General features: G+C 45.1%; 1 protein-coding gene across 1 annotated transcript in view; it reads left to right on the top strand.

The window, feature by feature from the left end:
* The window catches only part of tbk1 (TANK-binding kinase 1), an 81,227-nt gene extending 64,772 nt beyond the window's left edge, over positions 1-16,455 (top strand). Inside the window, exons 17-21 of the mRNA XM_063058412.1 lie at positions 791-892; positions 2,903-2,999; positions 4,135-4,244; positions 11,361-11,432; positions 14,279-16,455. Coding sequence (XP_062914482.1) covers positions 791-892; positions 2,903-2,999; positions 4,135-4,244; positions 11,361-11,432; positions 14,279-14,330 — 433 coding nt within the window. The 3' untranslated portion in view covers positions 14,331-16,455. The remainder of the gene's footprint in view (positions 1-790; positions 893-2,902; positions 3,000-4,134; positions 4,245-11,360; positions 11,433-14,278) is intronic.
* The last annotated feature ends 4,053 nt before the right edge of the window (positions 16,456-20,508 follow it).

Raw genomic sequence — 20,508 nt, 5'->3', positions numbered from 1 at the left:
GAGGAAGAAGCTGGAGGTCCATGAGCCACTCCTTATTAGGAGTTCAGAGATGGAGAGGGTCAGAAACTTTAAATTCCTTGGCGTTATAGTATCAGAGGATCTGTCCTGGGACCAGCAAACAAGTGTCATCACAAAGAAGATGCAGCAGTGCCTCTACTTCCTGAGAAGTGTGCATGGATTTGGCATGTCGCTAAAAACTTTGACAAACTTCTATAGAGGCACAGTGGAGAGTATCCTTACTGGATGCATCACAAGCCTGGTATGGAAACATCAACACTCAGGAACAGAAAAGACTACATTAAGTGGTGGTGGATACAGCGGAGTCCATCACAGACAAAGCCCACCCTGCCATTAAGTACATTTATAAGGACTCCTGAAACAAGAAAGCAGCATCCATCATCAAAGACCCCCACCACCCAGGCTGGGCCCTTCTCTGGCCACTACCATCAGGAAGGAGGTCCCGCACACCAGATTCAGGAACGGTTATTACCTTTCGACCATCAGGCTCCTGAACCAGCGTGGATAACTTCAATCACCATAACTTTAAATTGATTCTGTGACATACAGACTCACTCTCAAGGACTCTTTACAACTAATTTTCTCTGTTTTTTTTTATTATTTGCACATTGGAATTTGCCAGTTTTGTTTATGCATTTTTTTTTGCAGATTCTATTTTTTTCCTGTAAATGCTTGGAAGCCAATGAATCTCAAGGTAGTATATGGTGACATTTACGTACTTTGATAATAAATTTACTTTGAACTTTGTAAATGTGGTGGTTTTTCCTTTCAGGCAGAAAATGTGGCGTCACGTTGTTAAAGCCATGTCCTTGTTCAAGGATGAATGTTTTGCAAAATACCAAACTTTTCTTGACAAAGCGGACGACTGGATGAAGTGAGCAGCTTTTTTATTTTATAGTTTATAATGCAGTTGGACTTTTTACTCACTTTTAAATTGATTAGATTTGTAATTCTGAGCTTATTGATGAAGTTTCATCCTCAGGCCCAGTAGTTTACTCTGACCCCTGACAGCACATAAAACAACACAGTACAGGCCCTTTAGCCCACGATGTTGTGCTGTCCTTCGTACTCTTAAGATCAATCTAACCCTTCCCTCCCACATTGCCCTCCATTTTCTATCATCCATCTGTCTATTTAAGAGTTTCTCCAATGCCCCTAATGTATCTGCCCTTACCACCACCCCTGGCAGGGGTCCACGCACTAACAACCTGTGTAAAAACAACCTACCTCTGGTATCCCCCTATACTTTCCTCCAATCACCTTAAAATTATGCCCTCTGATATTAGTCATTTCTACTTGATAGTAAGTCAAGCAACAGGGTCATGTATATAACAGCTGCAACTGGTTCATTGTACCTATCCTTGTTCTGATGGTTGAAGATCATAATTATGTTCTTCTTTCTACCTCCTGTAACCCTGACCTCCCTGTTGTGCACCTCCCTTGACAGAGGCGAAAATCATGTTAAATTAGGACCTGCAAGAGAAAAGTAAAAGAGTGCTGGTTGTTCCTCTCTTATCTCGCCCAGCCCTAAGTCGAGGAACAGTGCAGAGGTTGTATTGTTTAACCTTAGATGTCTGGACACAAAGTTTTTAATGCTGAACCACGATCACAGTAGAGCAGTTCATCCGTGCACTTCATCTATACTGACCCACTGTTAAACTGACAGAATGCTGCACGCCTGGCTTCCTGATCGTCACCCATTTCAATTTGACTTCCCATTCACATTCCCATTCCAACATGGCCTCCTCTACTGCCATGAGGTTGCACTCAGGATAGAGGAGCAACATCTCATATTCCAGCCGGGTAACCTCCAAGCCGATGGTATCCACATCGATTTCTTTAACTCTTGTTAATTGCTCTTCTCTACCCCCCCCCCCCCCATTTTTCTATTCCCCATTCTGGATCCACTCTTGCCCTTATCTTCTCAGCTGTCCATCATTTCCTCAGTCCCCTCCTCCTTCCGGTCTTCTATGGTCCACTGCCCTACCCTATTTGATTCTTCCTTCTTCAGCACTTTACCTCTTCTACTTATTACCTCCCAGCTTTTCATATCCCGCCCCCCAGTCTATCTTCACCCTCACCTTGTCTCATCTAACACCTCCCAGCTTTTCATATCGCCCCCCCCCCCCAGTCTATCTTCACCCTCACCTGGTCTCATCTGTCACCTGTCAGCTTTTCATATCCTCCCACCCCCCCCCTTTCTATCTTCGAACTCACCTTGTCTCACCTATCACCTTCCAGCTTTTCATATTGCCCCCCCCCCAGTCTATCTTCGCCCTCACCTGGTCTCACCTATCACCTTCCAGCTTTTCATATCCCGCCCCTCAGTCTATCTTCGCCCTCACCTGGTCTCATCTAACACCTCCCAGCTTTTCATATCGCCCCCCCCCCTCCCCAGTCTATCTTCGCCCTCACCTGGTCTCATTTAACACCTCCCAGCTTTTTATATTGGCCCCCCCCCCAGTCTATCTTCGCCCTCACCTGGTCTCACCTATCACCTTCCAGCTTTTCATATCCCGCCCCTCAGTCTATCTTCGCCCTCACCTGGTCTCACCTATCACCTTCCAGCTTTTCATATCCCACCCCCCAGTCTATCTTCGCCCTCACCTGGTCTCACCTGTCACCTGCCAGCTTGTACTCCTCCCAGTCCTCCCACTTCTCAATCTGGCTTTTTCACCCTTTCATTTCCAGTCCTGATGAAGGGTCTCAGCCCAAAATGTCGACTGTTTATTCCCCTCCATAGATGCTGCCAGATCTGCTGAGTTCCTCCAGCATTTTGCTGCAGATTTCCAGCACTTGCAGAATCTAACCCAGCGGCATTGTTGTTGTAGTTCTATGCCCAGGTAACGTGAATTGAGTATAAAAGGTTCTGTTTCCTTCTCAGGAAGATGCATTTTCTGAGAAAGCAGATGCTGAACGTCACTAACCAGTTTGTAAACATCGAGCAGGAAGTACTCACCTATCAAGAGCACATCAAAAAGGTACCTTGGCTTTGTCTTGGGAAAGGTGGCCAACAACTTACTTTGAAAATTTGTTTGTGGTTGCTGCTTACTTGAAACATTAGCTCCATTATCTCTGCAGCAGATATGGAGATGTCTGCCAAGAATAATGCCACTGATTAAAACAACAGAAGCAGCAGAGACCATCTCGTCCCATTTGCTTACATTTGACCTTTAACCCTCTAAGCCTTTGCAATCCATGTACTTACGCAATTGTGGACTGTAATTGTACCCCCTTCTACAATCCCTCTGGCAGCTCGTTCGTTACACACAGCATCCTCTGTGTGAAAAAGTTGTCCCTCAGGTTCCTTGAACAGTTCTGTCCAACATGGTGGCTTAGCTGCTTGTGTGAAGCCATTACAGCTCAGAGCGTTGGAGTTCAGAGTTCGATTCTAGTGTCATCTGTAAGAAAACATGTATCTTCCCTTGAGTGCTTGGGTTTCCTTTGGGTGCTCCGCCTCTCTCCCCCAGTCCAAAGACGTACTGGCGATGAGGTGAATTGGTGATTGTAAGTTGTCCTGTGATTAGGCTAGGGTTAAATCGGTGGGTTGCTGGGCAGTGTGGCTCGTTGGGCTGGAAGGGCCCGTTCTGCCCTGTACCTCTAAATAAAATAAATAAACTGCTAATAATTACTGCCAATGGACAAAAAGAAGTTTGCCGAGTCATGAAAACGAAGGGTCTGTTGGCATTTTAATTGGTGAACTGGAGGGAAGGTACTGGAGTGTCAGGGTGAAGGCAGTAGACAGAGTTTACAATGAAACCACCAGGACTGTGCCTGACCATCGATCAGAATGGATAACCCTGGCTGCTTTCCATCCCTGCTGACTTGTATCATCATTCCTTAACTCCTGATGACCTTATTGACACTCTCTCGACCCCTGGGGATTTTGGTCCAAAAATTGTAACCATCACAGTTCAGTACCCGGTCCTAATTCATGTTATCCACAGTTCTGTGGCTGGATAAGAATGAGTTATATAAAAGTAATTGTGTTCAACTATTACTGGGGTTCTTTTTTATTCTGTCTGCCCCACGTCTCCTCGTTCTCCCCTGTCTCCCCCGCACTCGTTCTCCCTCCCTGTTCCGCCTCTGCCAATGTAATGCCCCTCCTCTCTCCAGCTGCAGGAGCTGCTGCCTCAGAAGTCCGTCATGGTGATGTCCGGTGACTGGAAAGCACCAGTATCGCACTTTAACCCCAGCCAGAACACGCTGATGGAAATGACCATCGGGTAAGTACTCCTCATGGTGATACAAAGTGGAATGTGTTAAAGCAAAAACTGCAGATGGTGCAAATGGAATTAATTCTTGGCATTTTGGAAATATTCACTGCGTCAGGAGGCAGCTATGGATAGTCAGTGTTTCAGGTCAATTGGAACAGGTCAAAGCTTGAAAATATCTTGTTCTATATTACAAAGAAGGCAGTAACACGAACAAAGGTTACGTCTGTGATGGGGTGGAGACAGAGAAACTCTGATGCAAATGGTGGTGAGGGAATGTGGCGAGAGTTTAATTGCGGGGTTTGTCTGTCTGGGGATGGAATTAGATCAGAACAGAGGAGAAGGGGAAGGACAGTGTTGGATCTGTGAGATGGGGAACTGGGCATGCAGAGTACTGTGACATCTGGTAGCACAGCCAGTCACGTTGTGTTAGTTGTTTGAAGGGTAACAGCATAGCCCATCCTGTTGACCGTTTTTAAACTTTCCATCAAATTACCAAAAGCAATGGCCTGCAAAAGGATTGTATTGAGTGGAAGCGGTAGAAAATGGAAAATGTAATACAGGAAAGATGTAAATAAGGTTGAAGAGTTTACAAGAATGTTGCTGGGACTGGATGACCTGAGTTGTAAGGAAAGATTGAATACATTAAAACTTTTTTCCCTAGAATATAGAAGGTTATGGGGAGATTTTATACAAAATTATGAGGGATAAATGCAAGCAGGGTTTTTCCACTGAGGTTGGGTGAGACTAGAACTAGAGGTAATGGATTAAGGGTGAAAGCTGAAAAGTTTAAGGAGAACATGAGGGGAAAGTTCAGAGAATAGTGAAAGTGTGGAATAAGCTGCTATTGGAACAGGTGGTTGTGATTTTGATTTCAACATTTAGAAAAAGTTAGTATAGGTACATGGATGGGAAGGGTAGGCAGGGGTATGGTCCAGGTGCAGGTCGGTGACACTAAGCAGTTTGAAAGGTTCAGCATGGACTAGATGGGCCAAAGGGCCTGTTGCTGTGCTGTTGCCTTCTATCACTTCATAACTCTATAAATCTGGGGGCATTATAGACAGCAAGGAAGGCTACCAAAGCTTACAGTGTGATTCTGATCAGCTTGGAAAATGGCAGGTGGAATTTAATGCCGATAAGTGTGAGATGTTGCCCTTTGGGAGGACAAACGAAAACAGGACTTGCGCAGTAAATGGTAGCTCTCTGAGGAGTGTGGTAGAACAAACCGATCTGGGAATACAGGCCCATAATTCCTTGAAAGTGGTATTACAGGTAGAGAGTGTTGCAAAATGAGTTCTTGGTGCATTGACCTTCATAAATCAGAGTACAGTGGATTCTGGTTAATTGGGACACATCGGGACCAGTACACTGTGGCCCAATTAAGTGGGTGTCTCAATTAGCAGAAGTTTCATGGAAATAGTTCAGAGTATATTAAAAAAAGACAAACTACAGTTTAGCTGAGTAATGATGTATTTAAATGAAATACAGAAAAAAAATTAGAACACAAGCAATAGTGCTGCAGTACGATAAAACTGACAGAGGAATTTATCCTGAGTACACTGCGGTGTTGTTTTAACTGACTGTAAATGAACCACATCCTGGAATGTAGTTTTGCAATGTTTCATGGAGAGCAGAGAGTATGACAAGGCACAGAAATAGTCAACACACAAAATGCTGGTGAACGCAGCAGGCCAGGCAGCATCTCTAGGAAGAGGTACAGTCGACGTTTCGGGCCGAGACCCTTCGTCAGGACTAACTGAAGGAAGAGCTAGTAAGAGATTTGAAAGTGGGAGGGGGAGGGGGAGATCCAAAATGATAGGAGAAGACAGGAGGGGGAGGGATGGAGCCAAGATCTGGGAAGTTGATTGGCAAAAGGGAAACAAAGCTGGAGACACGGGAGAAAGAAAGGGGTAGGGGAGCACCAGAGGAAGATGGAGAGCAGGCAAGGAGTGACTGTGAGAGGGAAAGAGAGAGAGAAAAAAAGGGGGGGGGGAATAATAAATGAATAAATAAATAAAATAGGACAAACACGAGGAAATCTGCAGATGCTGGAAGTTCAAGCAACACACACAAAATGCTGGTGGAACGCGGCAGGCCAGACAGCATCCATAGGAAGAAGCACAGTCGACATTTCGTATGGGGTAAGAAAGGGAGAAGGGCCACATCGGGAGCACCGGACGCAGTATATCACCCCAGCCGACTCACAGGTGAAGTTTTACCTCACCTGGAAGGACTGTCTGGGGCCCTGAATGGTGGTAAGGGAGGAAGTGTAAGGGCATGTGTAGCACTTATTCCGCTTACAAGGGTAAGTGCCAGGAGGGAGATCAGTGGGGAGGGATTGGGGGGGACGAATGGACAAGGGAGTTGCGTAGGGAGCAATCCCTGCGGAATGCAGAGGCGGGGGGGAGAGAAAGATGTGCTTGGTGGTGGGATCCCGTTGGAGATGGCGGAAGTTACGGAGAATTATATGTTGGACCCGGAGGCTGGTGGGGTGGTAGGTGAGGACAAGGGGAACCCTATTCCTAGTGGGGTGGCGGGAGGATGGGGTGAGAGCAGATGTACATGAAATGGGAGAGATGCGTTTGAGGGCAGAGTTGATGGTGGAGGAAGGGAAGCCCCTTTCTTTAAAAAAGGAAGACATCTCCTTCGTCCTGGAATGAAAAGCCTCATCCTGACAGCAGATGCAGCGGAGACGGAGGTTGCGAGAAGGGGATGGCATTTTTGCAAGTGACGGGGTGGGAAGAGGAATAGTCCAGGTAGCTGTGAGAGTCAGTAGGCTTAAAGTAGACATCAGTAGATAAGCTGTTTCCAGAGATAGAGACAGAGGATCAAGAAAGTGGAGGGAGGTGTCGGAAATGGACAAGGTAAATTTGAGGGCAGGGTGAAAGCTGGAGGCAAAGTTAATGAAGTCAACGAGCTCAGCATGCATGCAGGAAGCAGCACCAAGGCAGTTGTCGATGTAGTGAAGGAAAAGTGGGGGACAGATACCAGAATAGGCTTGGAACATGGACTGTTCCACAAAGCCAACAAAAAGGCAGGCATAGCTCGGACCCATGCGGGTGCCCATAGCTACACCTTTGGTTTGGAGGAAGTGGGAGGAGCCAAAGGAGAAATTATTAAGAGTAAGGACTAATTCCACTAGATGGAGGAGAGCGGTGGTAGAGGGGAACTGATTGGGTCTGGAATCCAAAAAGAAGCGGAGAGCTTTGAGACCTTCCTGATGGGGGATGGAAGTATATAGGGACTGGACATCAATGGTGAAAATAAAGCGGTGGGGGCCAGGGAACTTAAAATCAGCGAAAAATTTCAGAGCGTGAGAAGTGTCACAAACATAGGTGGGAAGGGATTGGACAAGGGGGGATAAAACAGTGTCAAGGTATGCAGAAATGAGTTCGGTGGGGCAGGAGCCAGCTGAGACAATGGGTCTACCTGGACAGGCAGGTTTGTGGATCTTGGGTAGGAGGTAGAAACAGGAAAGTGCGAGGTGTGGGAACTATAAGGTTGGTAGCAGTGGATGGGAGATCCCCTGAGCGGATAAGGTCGGTGATGGTGTGGGAGACAATGGCCTGGTGCTCCTTAGTGGGGTCACGATCGAGGGGTAAATAAGAGGAGGTATCAGCGAGTGTTTGCTGTGCCTCGGCAAGGTAGAGGTCAGTACGCTAGACTACAACAGCACCCCCCTTATCGGCGGGTTTTATCGTAAGGCTAGGATTGGTGCGGAGGGAGTTTAGGATTGGTGCGGAGGGAGTTTAGGATTGGTGCGGAGGGAGTGGAGAGCAGAGCGTTTGGAAGGAGTTACCTACCTACTCACCTACCACCCCACCAGCCTCCGGGTCCAACATAGAATTCTCCGTAATTTCTGCCATCTCCAACGGGATCCCACCATAAGCACATCTTTCCCTTCCCTCCCACTTTCTGCTTTCCGCAGGGATCGCTCTCTACGCAACTCCCTTGTCCATTCGTTCCTCCCCCCCGCCACCGATCTCCCTCCTGGCACTTATCCTTGCAGGCGGAATAAGTGCTACATCTGCCCTTACACTTCCTCCCTCACTACCATTCAGGGCCCCAGACAGTCCTTCTGGGTGAGGCGACACTTCACCTGTGAGTTGGCTGGTGTGATGTACTGCGTCCAGGGCGGCCTTCTGTATATTAGTGAGACCTGAAGCAGACTGGGAGACCGTTTCGCTGAACACCTATGCTCTGTCCGCCAGAGAAAGCAGGATCTCCCAGTGGCCACACGTTTTAATTCCACATCCCATTCCCATTCTGACATGTCTATCTACGGCCTCCTCTACTGTAAAGATGAAGCCACACTCAGGTTGGAGGAACAACACCTTATATTCCGTCTGGGTAGCCTCCAACCTGGTGGCATGAACATTGACTTCTCAAACTTCTGCTAATTCCCCCCCCCGCTTCTTACCCCATCCCCTATTTTATTTATTTATTCATTTATTATTCCCCCCCCCCTTTTTTCTCTCTCTCTCTTTCCCTCTCACAGTCACTCCTTGCCTGCTCTCCATCTTCCTCTGGTGCTCCCCTTTCTTTCTCCCGTGTCTGCAGCTTTGTTTCCCTTTTGCCAATCATCTATCCAGCTCTTGGCTCCATCCCTCCCCCTCCTGTCTTCTCCTATCATTTTGGATCTCCCCCTCCCCCTCCCACTTTCAAATCTCTTACTTTCAGTTAGTCCTGAAGAAGGGTCTCGGCCTGAAATGTCAACTGCACCTCTTCCTAGAGATGCTGCCTGGCCTGCTGCGTTCTACCAGCATTTTGTGTGTGTTGCTTGAATTTCCAGCATCTGCAGATTTCCTGGTGTTTACAGAAATAGTCAAGGTCAGCCACTGCAGCCAAGGAAGACCACAGTTTTGTGATGGGTACTCGTATCACAGAACCCAGACTTCCGAGGTCAAGAGAGTGGAACTGCTCCCCTTTAAGACCTCTCCCACAGGTCTCCTGTCATTGTCGAATGCGACAAACAACTAACTAATGAACAAAATCAGCGCAGACTCCTAGAGCAGATAATTGATCCATTACGCAATCCATTGCTTTCTTTCATCCTGATTGTATTGTGTGTTTGTAGCCAAAGGAACCATTTGATATGGCACAATAATAAAAGCCTGTTTAGTTGGCTTTGTAGATATCACCTGCACAAAATCTTTGAAGCAAGTCAGGAGTTTTGTAGATTTCCATGTTTTTGCACTTACAGCACCAGCAGTACCTTTCTCACTGTGAGTTTCCTTGAATTTAATGTGGTGCCTACATTCCCATCAAGACAACCACCTGTTGTTCTAAAATCTTCATGACCCTGCTTCTTCGCTAGCTCCTCTGACTTGCTTTTTGATATTGGTCCACTGAGATGCACATCTGGTCCAGTTACAATGGAAACCCCTTGTCTGAGGGACTCTTCAACATCTGGATCCTTATCTTCATGTTTATGTTTTTGGGGTGTTCCCTGCTTCCCCTCGTGCAATGCCCATTCTTCTCGCAATTTATCTTGTTGTTGTATCAAGTGTATAATTGTAGATTTTGGTACTCCAGTTGTCTCTGCCAGCTGACGACGATTGATTGATGTTAGGCAGATGGCTTTTAATTTGGTCTGGTTGGGTAATTTTTTTCAGCTAATGTCAAATCTTTTTGAGGCATCGTGGCAAGGGTCTGAAATTTTTAAAGTCAAAATTAAAATTAAAATGATAAAAAATCAGTGTCCATCGGCTCAAATGGATAACACGACGCAAGCACACACAACAGATACGATTTAAAAGCTGCTTTCTCTGAGCAGGGTGTAGTGTCTAATGGCTACACAAGTGCACATGACTGACACCAGTTAGAAACTGTTTGGCAACAGTCTCCTGTCCAAATTAAGAGACATAGTGTACCAAATAAACGAAGTGAATTCCAGTTATTTTCTCGGTTAGTTCTTTAAGAGATGTCCCAATTAACAGGAATCCACTGTATTGAGTACAGGAGTCAGGAGGTTATGTTGAAGTTATAAGACATTGGTGAGGTCTGTTTTAAAGTATGTGTAGTTCTGGTTACCTACCTAAAGGAAAGATATTAATAAGCTTGAAAGAGTGCAGAGAAAAATAAATTTATAAGGATGTTGCCTGGACTGGAGGATCTGAGTTATAGGGGAAGATTGAATAGGTTAGGATTTTATTCCTTGAAGAGCAGGAGAATGAGGGGAGATCTTTTACAAAGGTATGCAAATTTATGAAGGGTATAGAGATGGTGAATGCGTGTGGGCATTTTACCCTCAGGTTGTGAGAGACCAGAACTAGAGGTCATAGACACGAGGAAGTCAACAGATGCTGGATATCCACAGTAACACACACAAAATGCTGGAGGAACTCAGCAAAAGCCTTTATTCATTTCAATAGATGCTGCCTGACTTGCTGAGTTCCTCCAGCATTTTGTGTGTGTTGCAAAAGAAGTCATGGGTTTTATGTGAAGAATTTAAGGGGAATCTGAAGGGGAACTTCTTCAGAATGTAGTGTGAATGTGGAACGAGGAGTGGTGACAGATGTAGGCTCAGTTGTAACATTTAAAGAGTGGTATGATAGGTGTATGGATGAGAAAGGTATGAAGGGATATGGTCTAGGTGCAAGTAGATGGGACTAGGCAGAAGACCAGGTTGGCATTACTTCTGTTGAGTTTTAATATAGTGACATTAAATAGAATTTGTTCTGATCACAGTAAATCTTAAATAGAATTGATATAAACGATCCTGTTCATCCTAAAGCATTGCAACACACACACACACTCTCTCCACAGATGCTGCTACCCTACTGAAAACTTCTAGAGTAGCACACGCAAAATGCTGGAGGAACTCAGCAGGTCAGACAGCATCTATGGAAAGGAATGAAGAGTTGAAGTTTCAGGCAGAGACCCTCCTTCAGGATGTGTCTTGATGTAGGGTCTCAGCCCAAAATGTCGACTGTTTATTCCTTTCCATAGATGCTGCCTGACCTGCTGAGTTCCTCCAGCATTTTGTGTGTGCTGCTTTTGATTTCCAGCATCTGCATAATCTTTCATGCTTATGAATATTTCCAGTAGTTTTTGTGGTATGTTTTGAGTGTTTTGTTTTTCTATAGCATGGTCTTCCTCTTTTAAGCATGTATGTTTTTCCACTAGGATGAAGAAGTTGAAAGAGGAGATGGAAGGCGTTGTTAGGGAGCTTGCAGAGAACAATCACATCCTGGAGAGGTAACTGGTCCAAATTCCTCAAAGAGTAGACGTGTGGATTCGGGAATAATTGGAATTGAACACACAGATTGAGGAATTGAGATGCATGTGCTCTGTACTGTTTGGAATACTACCAGTAAAGATATAGCTTTAATTGTCATTTGTACATTGAAACATACAGTGACTAACACACTCGTGTCAATGACTAACACACTCGTGATGTGCTGGGGCAGCCCACAAGTGTAGCCGTGGTTGGTGGGGAGGGAATCGGAAGAAACCCACGCAGTCACAGGGAGAACGCATAAACTCCTTACAGGCAGCAGTGGGAATTGAACCCAAATCGCAGATCGCTGGCACTGTAATAGCAGTACGCAAACTGCCATACTACCATGCTGCCTAACTAGAGGCCACTTGGCCCTTTGGGTTTGTGCTGACTCTCTGCAAATGGAGTGCCATCTCTCCTACTTCCTGAGCTTGCGTCCCAGTCTTTGCCTTCCTTAAGTACTGATCCAATTCCTTTTTAAAATCTGCCATTAAATCTGCTTCCACTTCCCTCCTTCACTGTGATTCACTGAGACGCCTTATAACACAGGACGGGACAGTACAGCACAGGTCTTCTCCGAGGATTGTCGCCTCATTGTGGTGGAGAGGCCTGTGAGTTTCCGAGATTCCGGGATTAGCTCCCGGTGGGGTCACCCATGGGCAGGAAAGTCAAGGGGGGAGAGTTCCAGACAAAGAGAATCTAGACAATATCTGGAGCAAGATGATGACGTATCACAACAGCAGTAAAGGGTCCCCAATCACCTTTCATTCCAGGCCACTGCACCTTGACCCCAATTTGCCAAGGCCCGTTTTATGGCTGCCCGTGCATCAGCTGCCCCACGTTAAACAGCGTCACACACAGGCATTGCCCATCTGAGGGAATCACCCCGTAGAAGAACATTATACTCGGCCCTTCAGCCTACAGTGTCTGCACTGAGCATAATGCCAATCCAAACTAAGCCCATCTGACTGCATAAGGTCTATATCCCTGCCTGTTCATGTGCTTCTTAAACATTGCTCTCTTATCTGTTTCCAACACTTCTGGGAATGTGTTCCAGGCAACTACTACTATTTTTTTATAAAATTGCCTTGCAAATCTCCTTTAAACGTTCCCCCTCTCACCATGAAGGAATGCCCTCTAGGGTTTGATATTTCCCCCTTGGGGAATGCCTCTCATCATTTTATTCAAGATTCAAGATAGAAAATTAATTTATCACATGTACATCAAAGCATACAGTGAAATGTGTTGTTTGTGTTAACAACCATCACACCATTGGATGTGCTGGGGGCAGCCCGCAAGTGTTGCCACACATTCCGGTGTCGATATTGAAATCCCACACGTTTCAGCAGAACACAGCACAGCAAGGAACAAAACAGGCTCCATTCCTCCCACCTACCCATCCACGTGCATAGTCCTCCAAACCCTGCACATCCGGTCTTCTAGTCTTTATAAACTTCTACCAGGTCTCTCACCAGCCTCTGATGCCCCAGAGAAAACTAGTCCAGATGGTCCAACCTCCTTATAGCTGATGCTCTCTAATCCAGGTAACATCCTGCTGAACCTCTTCTGCACTCTAGTAAAGCCAACCCATCCTCCTTGTAATAGGGGTGAGCAGAATATACACAATTCACCCAGCCACATCTCTAATTACCAATTTACAATAATTGCCAACAGCAACTCTTCCATATTTGAGAAGGTAGTGGATTATTCACTGACCCAGGGTTGAAAGATAAATGTATATCTCTACCAGGTTCTGGTTAGAAATGTGACACTTGTGCTTTGCTCCCCAGCCCCTGTAACTGGACAGTAGGATTTGCGTACACTTTTGATTGGGTTATACGTGGACTGTACCCTCTGCAATACAAGGAAGTAAATCCTGGGTTTCTTGGGGTTAGGGAAGAGTTATTTGTTTTAGGAGGTTGGAAATAACAGGTAAATCACAGTGAGCAAAGTACAGACAATCCAGGGAACAGTTAAACGCTGTGACCTGAATACGCAGATCACAGGACAGGAGGCACGAGGGCTTGTAAACCCCTAGGTATGCAAGACTGGAATTTGAGGCCTAATGTTTGGGTTTCCTGGTCTTTGAGAGTTTGGGATCCTCATCCAGGTTTTTCACTTGTCGTGGCCGGTGAATCCTGGGTCAATACCGAAGATCAAAACACAAAATTTAACTGGAAGTCCAGAAGTCTAGGCCCAATGGCGGGACGTCTAGGTCTACGAGTTTGAGTCTACTGGGAAAGTCCTAGTCGTAATGTCTGCTGGAAGCAGGAAACAGCCTTTCCTAGGATTGAAGTGGCTCGCTGTGTGAGTGGGTGGGTGGGGGGGAGGTGTGGAGTTTGATTTGTTGTCATTTGTGTTGTTTCTGCTGAGCATAGTGGGCATGTTATTTTGGTGCCAGAGTGTGTGGCCCACGTGCGGGCTGCCCCCAGCACATCCTTGGGTTGTGTTGGCTGTTAATGCAAATGAGATATTTCACTGTAGGTTACAACTGATAAATAAATCTGAATAAGTACCAGGGCATCATCGAGGTAGGGTGTTAACTACATCCCACAATATGACAAAGTAGTTAGATTGAAGAAAGTGTATAATTGCTCCCACAGCTGTCAAATTGGATATTCAGAACAGCTGATCTAAATTTTATTTTCTGAAAATGAACTCTTTCAGCAAATGAAACTTCTCATAATTGTGAAAACATGTTTTAAAAAAGCTAATGGTATGACCAAAGTATTAAAGCTTTAGGTTCCATCGTACTTTCTATGATCCTGAAAATTTGTTCTTAACTCAAGTGGTTGAAGCTGTTCTCATGTTTGGTCTTTAACAGGTTTGGAGCACTGACCGTGGACGGGGGAATTCAGAGTCCCGATCGACTCTAGGTGAATCGCCTGACTGTGTATAATCCAACTGGGTCCACCAGTTGATGCAGTGTTCAAAAGCACTCCCTGCTGTCCTCAATTCCACTCTGTAAGGCTGTCTAATGAGAAATTAAATTCCACAAATGAACACAAGATCAAATACTCCGCATGGAGGCAAAAATGTGAATCTCAGAAAGAGACACAAGAGACCAGAGATGCTGAAATCTGGAACAACTCATAGAGTTGAGCAGCATCTTTGGGAGGGAAAGGATTTGTCAACATTTCAGTTGGAAACCCTGCATTAGAATCTCCAAATTTTGTCCTGGTAACATTGACTGTTTACTCCTTTCCACAGATACTGCTTCACTTGCTGAGTTCAACACTTTGTGCGTCTTGGTCTGGAGTTCCATCATCTGCAGAATCTCTTGTGCTCTGACTTTTTTTTCTTTTTGTTTTTATTTGTGACATTTTAATTCTCATTATTCCCTATACCCTGTCATTTGGACAGAGGTGAAAGTTTCCACTGTGACTACTTGCCCCCCTGATGTTGTGCGGGATGTACTATCTTATTGTCACTTCAGAGGCACTCTTGTTCAGTACGATGTCTTGTTTCCCCCAGTTTGTGACACCTGCTTACGTTTATTCAGAGTCTGCAGAAGCTGAGTTGCCCAGTCTGTGAAGTACTGAAGCCAAAGAGTAACATCTCGTACTTGAGAATGGGAATCACCCTGGGGTGTGCTGTTAAATAAAATTTAACCCTGACCCAGCTGAGGAGATACTGCCTCTACATGTTAGAGATAAGTTTCATGAAGCATAATGAAGTATCATGGTTGAGAGGTTTAGAGAAGGAATTTCTGAGCTTAGGACTTGGTCATTTTAAGCTAATACTTCAGGGTAACTCACAAAATGCTGGAGGAACTCGGTAGGTCAGGCAGCGTCTATGGAAAAAAGAAGTACAGTTGACGTTTCGGGCCAAGACCCTTCATCGGGACATTGGATAGGGTAGGACTCTGAAGGAGCTTTGGCCTGAAACATCGACTGCTTATTCCCCTCCACTGGCGCTGCCTGGCTGCTGAGTTCCTCTAGCATTTTATGTACGTTGCTCTGGATTTCCACCTTTTGCAGAATCTCTTGTGTTGATGAAGCGTCTGAGAGGGCAGAATTGTAGGAACACAGAGACTGATTTGACGTGAGGCAGAATGAGTAAGATGACCTCAGAGGGAGATGAAAACAAGGATGAGGAGATTAAACTATGGGTGTTGCCTGACTGGATCCCAGGACTTGGAATGGTAGATGGAAATGGTGGAAAATGAGGGGAAGGTGGCAGGAGGTAGAGAGCAGTGACCAGGGCACGCACCTGACTCTGCCTCTTTCCAAGTATTCGCTTGGTGCCACTGGAAGTGACCACGTTGGATTTTCAGGATCATTTATATAGGATGCTTTCTGAACTTCCTTGGGACTCTCTTTGCAAATATTCACTTTAGATAAGTTATTTGCTGCAGCTGACAAAAAGTTACATTAAACACAATATCTAAATGACATTAAATGACTGGAATTTGAAGGCTGACTGTATCTTTGTAAACAGTGTAAATACAGTCCTCTTTCCTGTATATGTGCCTGTGTATATATTGTAAATACATGTATGCGTAATGTTATGTTTCTATCTACTATTGAGCAGATTCGGCTGTCTGGGTGAAAAAAGCAGAGTTTATTTTGAAATAGGAAAACCTGATGCTATTAGCAGATTTATAGAAATGAGAATGAATTCCTCAATTCCAAAAGCTGTCTTGTCTCTTCCTTAAAATCAAGTCATACTTATAAGTGAAAGTAGAAAAGCACTTTTCCCTTTTCCGTGAAATTAAGCAATTATATTTAAATCCTAATGACCAAGAACACATTCAGTAGTTTTGTTTCTGGGATTGTGTTGGTTTTGAAATAAAGCTGTGCCAAACTGGTACGTCTTCTAATACTGTCTGGATTTTGATCTTGAAATGTCTCCTTCTGACTTACAAAAGAACCACATAGTGATGGTAGTTACATTTTGCAACAAGATAATGCAAAGAGTGTATTTTGCAATCTGTAATGTCTATTTGTTGTATACAATGTATGATGAGAAATCGTGTATAAGTATTAAAAATATCACGTGAGCATGTACTTCTGTGTGCAATTCTTTTGGTAGATTTACAGTTCTCCAGCTGCAAAGCAAACTGTTGGAGGAAGTCAGCCTGGCGGCAAAGTGATAGTCCATGTTGTGGGTTGAGACCCTGCATAAGGACTAAGAATCCTGGTATAACAGAGTAAATTCGTGGCCAAAGGCAATATACACCCAGTAGCTACTTTACCAGGTACACCTGTGCACCTGCTCATTAATGCAAATATCCAGTCAGCCAATCATGTGGCTATAACTCAATACATAAAAGCATGCAGACATGGTCAAGAGGTTCAATTGTTCAGACCAAACATCAGAATGGGGAAGAAATATGATCTAAGTGACTTTGACTGTGGAATGATTGTTGGTGCCAGATGGGGTGGTTTGAGTATCTCAGAAACTGCTAATCTCCTGGGATTTTTACACACAACAGTCTCCGGAGTTTACAGAGAATGGTGCGATAAACAAAAGATGTCCAGTGAGTGGCAGTTCTAAGGTTGAAAACTCCTTGTTAATGAGAGAGGTCAGAGGAGACTGGTTCAAGCTGATATGAAGGGGACAGTAACTCAAATAACCACACGTTACAGTAGTGGTGACGTCAAACCTTGAAGTGGATGTGCTACAGCAGTAGAAGACCACACTGCATTCCTCTCCTGTTCCTAATAAAGTGGCCACTGTGTACTCCCAGACACCACGAATGAATGAAACAAAACTCTGCTAATATATGTCAACGAGCTATTTCACATTAAAGACCCAAACTGGGAACTTTTCAATAGATTTTTAACTGGTTGTTATGTAATTAAAGAATCAGTTTGTGGGTCTGTAACATTCTCTGACACATTCAGGGTTACTTGAATTACTTTTGGACGATACTCCATCCTGTTATGGAAGCAGGTCTCGGGTATCCTTGAGGCATTGCATCCCCTTTGTTCAAGGGGCTAATCCCATTTCTGATCACTTTTGTCATCGTTGTATGGTGTCAACACAGCCTGGTTTGGAGGCTCCAATGCACAGGATCATGAGAGGCTTCAAGCCAGTTCCACCACGGTTACAGCTCCCTGCATCATCGAGAGCAGCGGTAAATCCCCTGTTCCTTGTTATGTCAGGGGTCTTTTACATAAAAAGGAAGGCTCCTAAACAGAAGACACACCACTGTGGCTCTAAGACAAAATGCTGATGAATTAGAATCGGGTTTATTATCACTGATGTATGTCACGAATTCTGTTGTGTGGCAGCAGTACAGTGCAGGTATAAAGTTACTATAAGTTGCAAAAATAAACAAACATTGCTGAAGAGGATTAGCAAGAGGTTCATAGACCGTTCAGAAATTTGACGGTGGAGAGGAAGAAGCTGCCCCTAAGCTGTTGAATGTGCATCTTCAGGCTCCTGTTCCTCCCCGGTGATAATGAGAAGAGCACTTGGCTTGGTGGTGAGGTAACTTTAAATTTCTCAGTGAATTCATTTCAGAGGGTCTGTCCTGGGCCTGGCACATAAGTGCAATTGCAAAGAAAGCATAGCAGTGCCTCTCTTCCTTAAAAGTTTGCGAAGATTCGGCATAACACCTAAAACTGACACACTTCTATAGATGTGTGGTGGAGAATATATTGACTGGTTGCATCAGGACCTGGTATGGAGACACCAATGCCTTTGAGTGGAAAATCCTACAAAAAGTAGTGGATACTATCCAGTCAATCACAGGTAAAGCCCTCCCCACCATTGAGCACATCTACACGGAACGCTGTCGCAGGAAAGCAGCATCCATCATCAGGGACCCCCGCCACCCGGGTCATGCTCTCTTCTCGCTGCTGCCATCAGGTAGAAGGTACAGGAGCTTCAGGACTTACATCACCACGTTTGGCAACAGTTATTACCTCTCAATCATCAGGCTCTTGAACCAGTGGGGACAATTCATTCACATTCACTGAACTGTTGGCGCAACCTATGGACACACTTCATCTTACGTTCTCAATATTTATTGCTTGTTTATTTATTTTTTTTCTTTATATTTGCACTAGTTACGGTCTTGCACTCTGGTTGTCTGCCCTGTTGGGTGCAGTCTTTCATTGATTCTATTATAGTTATTGGACTTATTGAGAATGCCCACCAGAAAACAAATCTCAAGGTTGCATGTGGTGACGAATATGTACCTTGACCTTGGATTCCAACTCCTTAAGGCCCCACCATTTGAAAAACAGCCTTGATGGTGTGTATGGTTACGAACTGGAAGGAATCAGGTCTATTATCACTGATATGGTGTCATGAAATTTGTTGTTTTGTGGCAGCAGTACAATACATTAAAAAGCTGCGAAGATACAAAAAGAAATATAAAAAATAAATAGAGCAAACTCAGTGAGGTGAAGCTCATGGGTTTACAGACTGTCAGTAATGAGTAGAGGGCATGTCCTGGATGGCGAGGGTCCTTAATGATGCATGCCACCTTCTTGAACCTTCATGTTCTCGATGGTGGGGTGTCTGAGAAGACAACCCTCTGCAGCCTCTTGCGATTCTGTGCATTGGAGCCTCTATACCAGGCAATGATGTAACCAGTCAGAATACTCTCCACCGTACATCTGTAGAAATTTTGGTGACATGCTAAATCTCGAACTCCTAATGAAGTATAACCACAGGTGTACCTTCTTCAAGACTCCATCATGAAGGAACATTTGGGCCAAGACTGTTCATCAGGACTGGCCCAATGGAACCATCTCTTGGCCTCTACCCTGCCAGTGTATCTCCCATTGGAGTTTGTCCATTACCCTCCGTAGATGCTGCCTGACCCACTAAGTTCCTCCAGCATTTTGTATGTTTTGCCCAAGATTTCCATAAGATCTTAAGACATAGGAGCAGAATTAGGCCTTTCAGTCCTTTGGATCTGCTCTGCTATTCGATCACGGCTGATTTATTCTCCCTCTCAAGATCATTCTCCTGCCTTCTCTCTTGACTAGTCAAAAAATTATCAGCCTCTTCTTTAAACATACCCAATGACTTGGCCTTCACATCTGTCTGTAGCGATGAATTCTATAGATTCGGCACCCTCTGGCTAAAGAAATGCCTCCTTATCTCTCCTGAGGCTGTGCCCTCTGTTCAAAGACCCTCCCACTATAGGAAACATCCTCACCATGTTCACTATCTAGGCCTTTCAATACTCGATAGGTTTCAAGAAGATTCTTCCCTTTCTTGGAATCTCCAATGAGTAGAGGCCCAGAGCCATCAAACACTCCTCACATATTAACCCTTCCATTCCTGGGATAATTCTCGTAAACCTCTTCTAGAGCCTCTCCAGTGTTAGCAGATCTATTCTTAGATTCTTAGATTTGCTGTCTAAGTTGCATGCCATCTTGGTCAATGTCTCCCATCCACTACATAATGTACTGGGTGGGCACAGGAGTACATTCAGCCAGAGACTCATTCCACTGAGATGCAGCACAGAGCGTCACAGGAAGGTTAATGAAACTCAATTGCAGATTCTGAAAACCTGAGATAAAAGCAGAAAGCATTGGGAACACTTAAGTGTGTCAGGCAGCATCTATGAAGTGTTTCAGACAGAGGTTGTGTCAAACGGCTATTTATCCAGAAGCTTTAACTGTTTCTCTCTCCACAGATGCTGCCTGACCTGCTGAGTGTTTGCAGCATTTTCTTCTTGTGAGGTTGCCCCTCATGCAGGTGGATGGTAGGAGGATTTGAGGGAGAGGGAGTTGACGACAGGGAGAGGGGAACCAAACGGCGGAGCGAGGCTTGAACCCACAACCTCAGCGTGCCGTTCAAAGATCCTATCGTCAGGCGCTTGCAGAACAAAATATTTTGGGAAAAGAATGCAAATAAATCCCGCGCAGAGAGACTTCCTTAAAGCGTGTGCGGGCGGTGTGTGAGTCAGGTGTGTTCCTGGCTGGGGTTGTATCACTCAGCGAGGTGCTCTGAAATCTGATCCCGGACTGCCTCACCGATCCACCGCCCATCTCTGCCCTGTCCTCCGAAGTAGGAAGAGGCTTCAGGGGGGCGAAGCACGGGCCGGCAGGAGGGGACATGAAAGGGGGGAAGGTGTCCAAGGAA

Source organism: Mobula hypostoma, chromosome 9 (genome assembly GCF_963921235.1).
Source record: "Mobula hypostoma chromosome 9, sMobHyp1.1, whole genome shotgun sequence".
Lineage (NCBI taxonomy): Eukaryota > Metazoa > Chordata > Chondrichthyes > Myliobatiformes > Myliobatidae > Mobula > Mobula hypostoma.
This window is presented reverse-complemented; position numbering and strand designations above follow the sequence as displayed.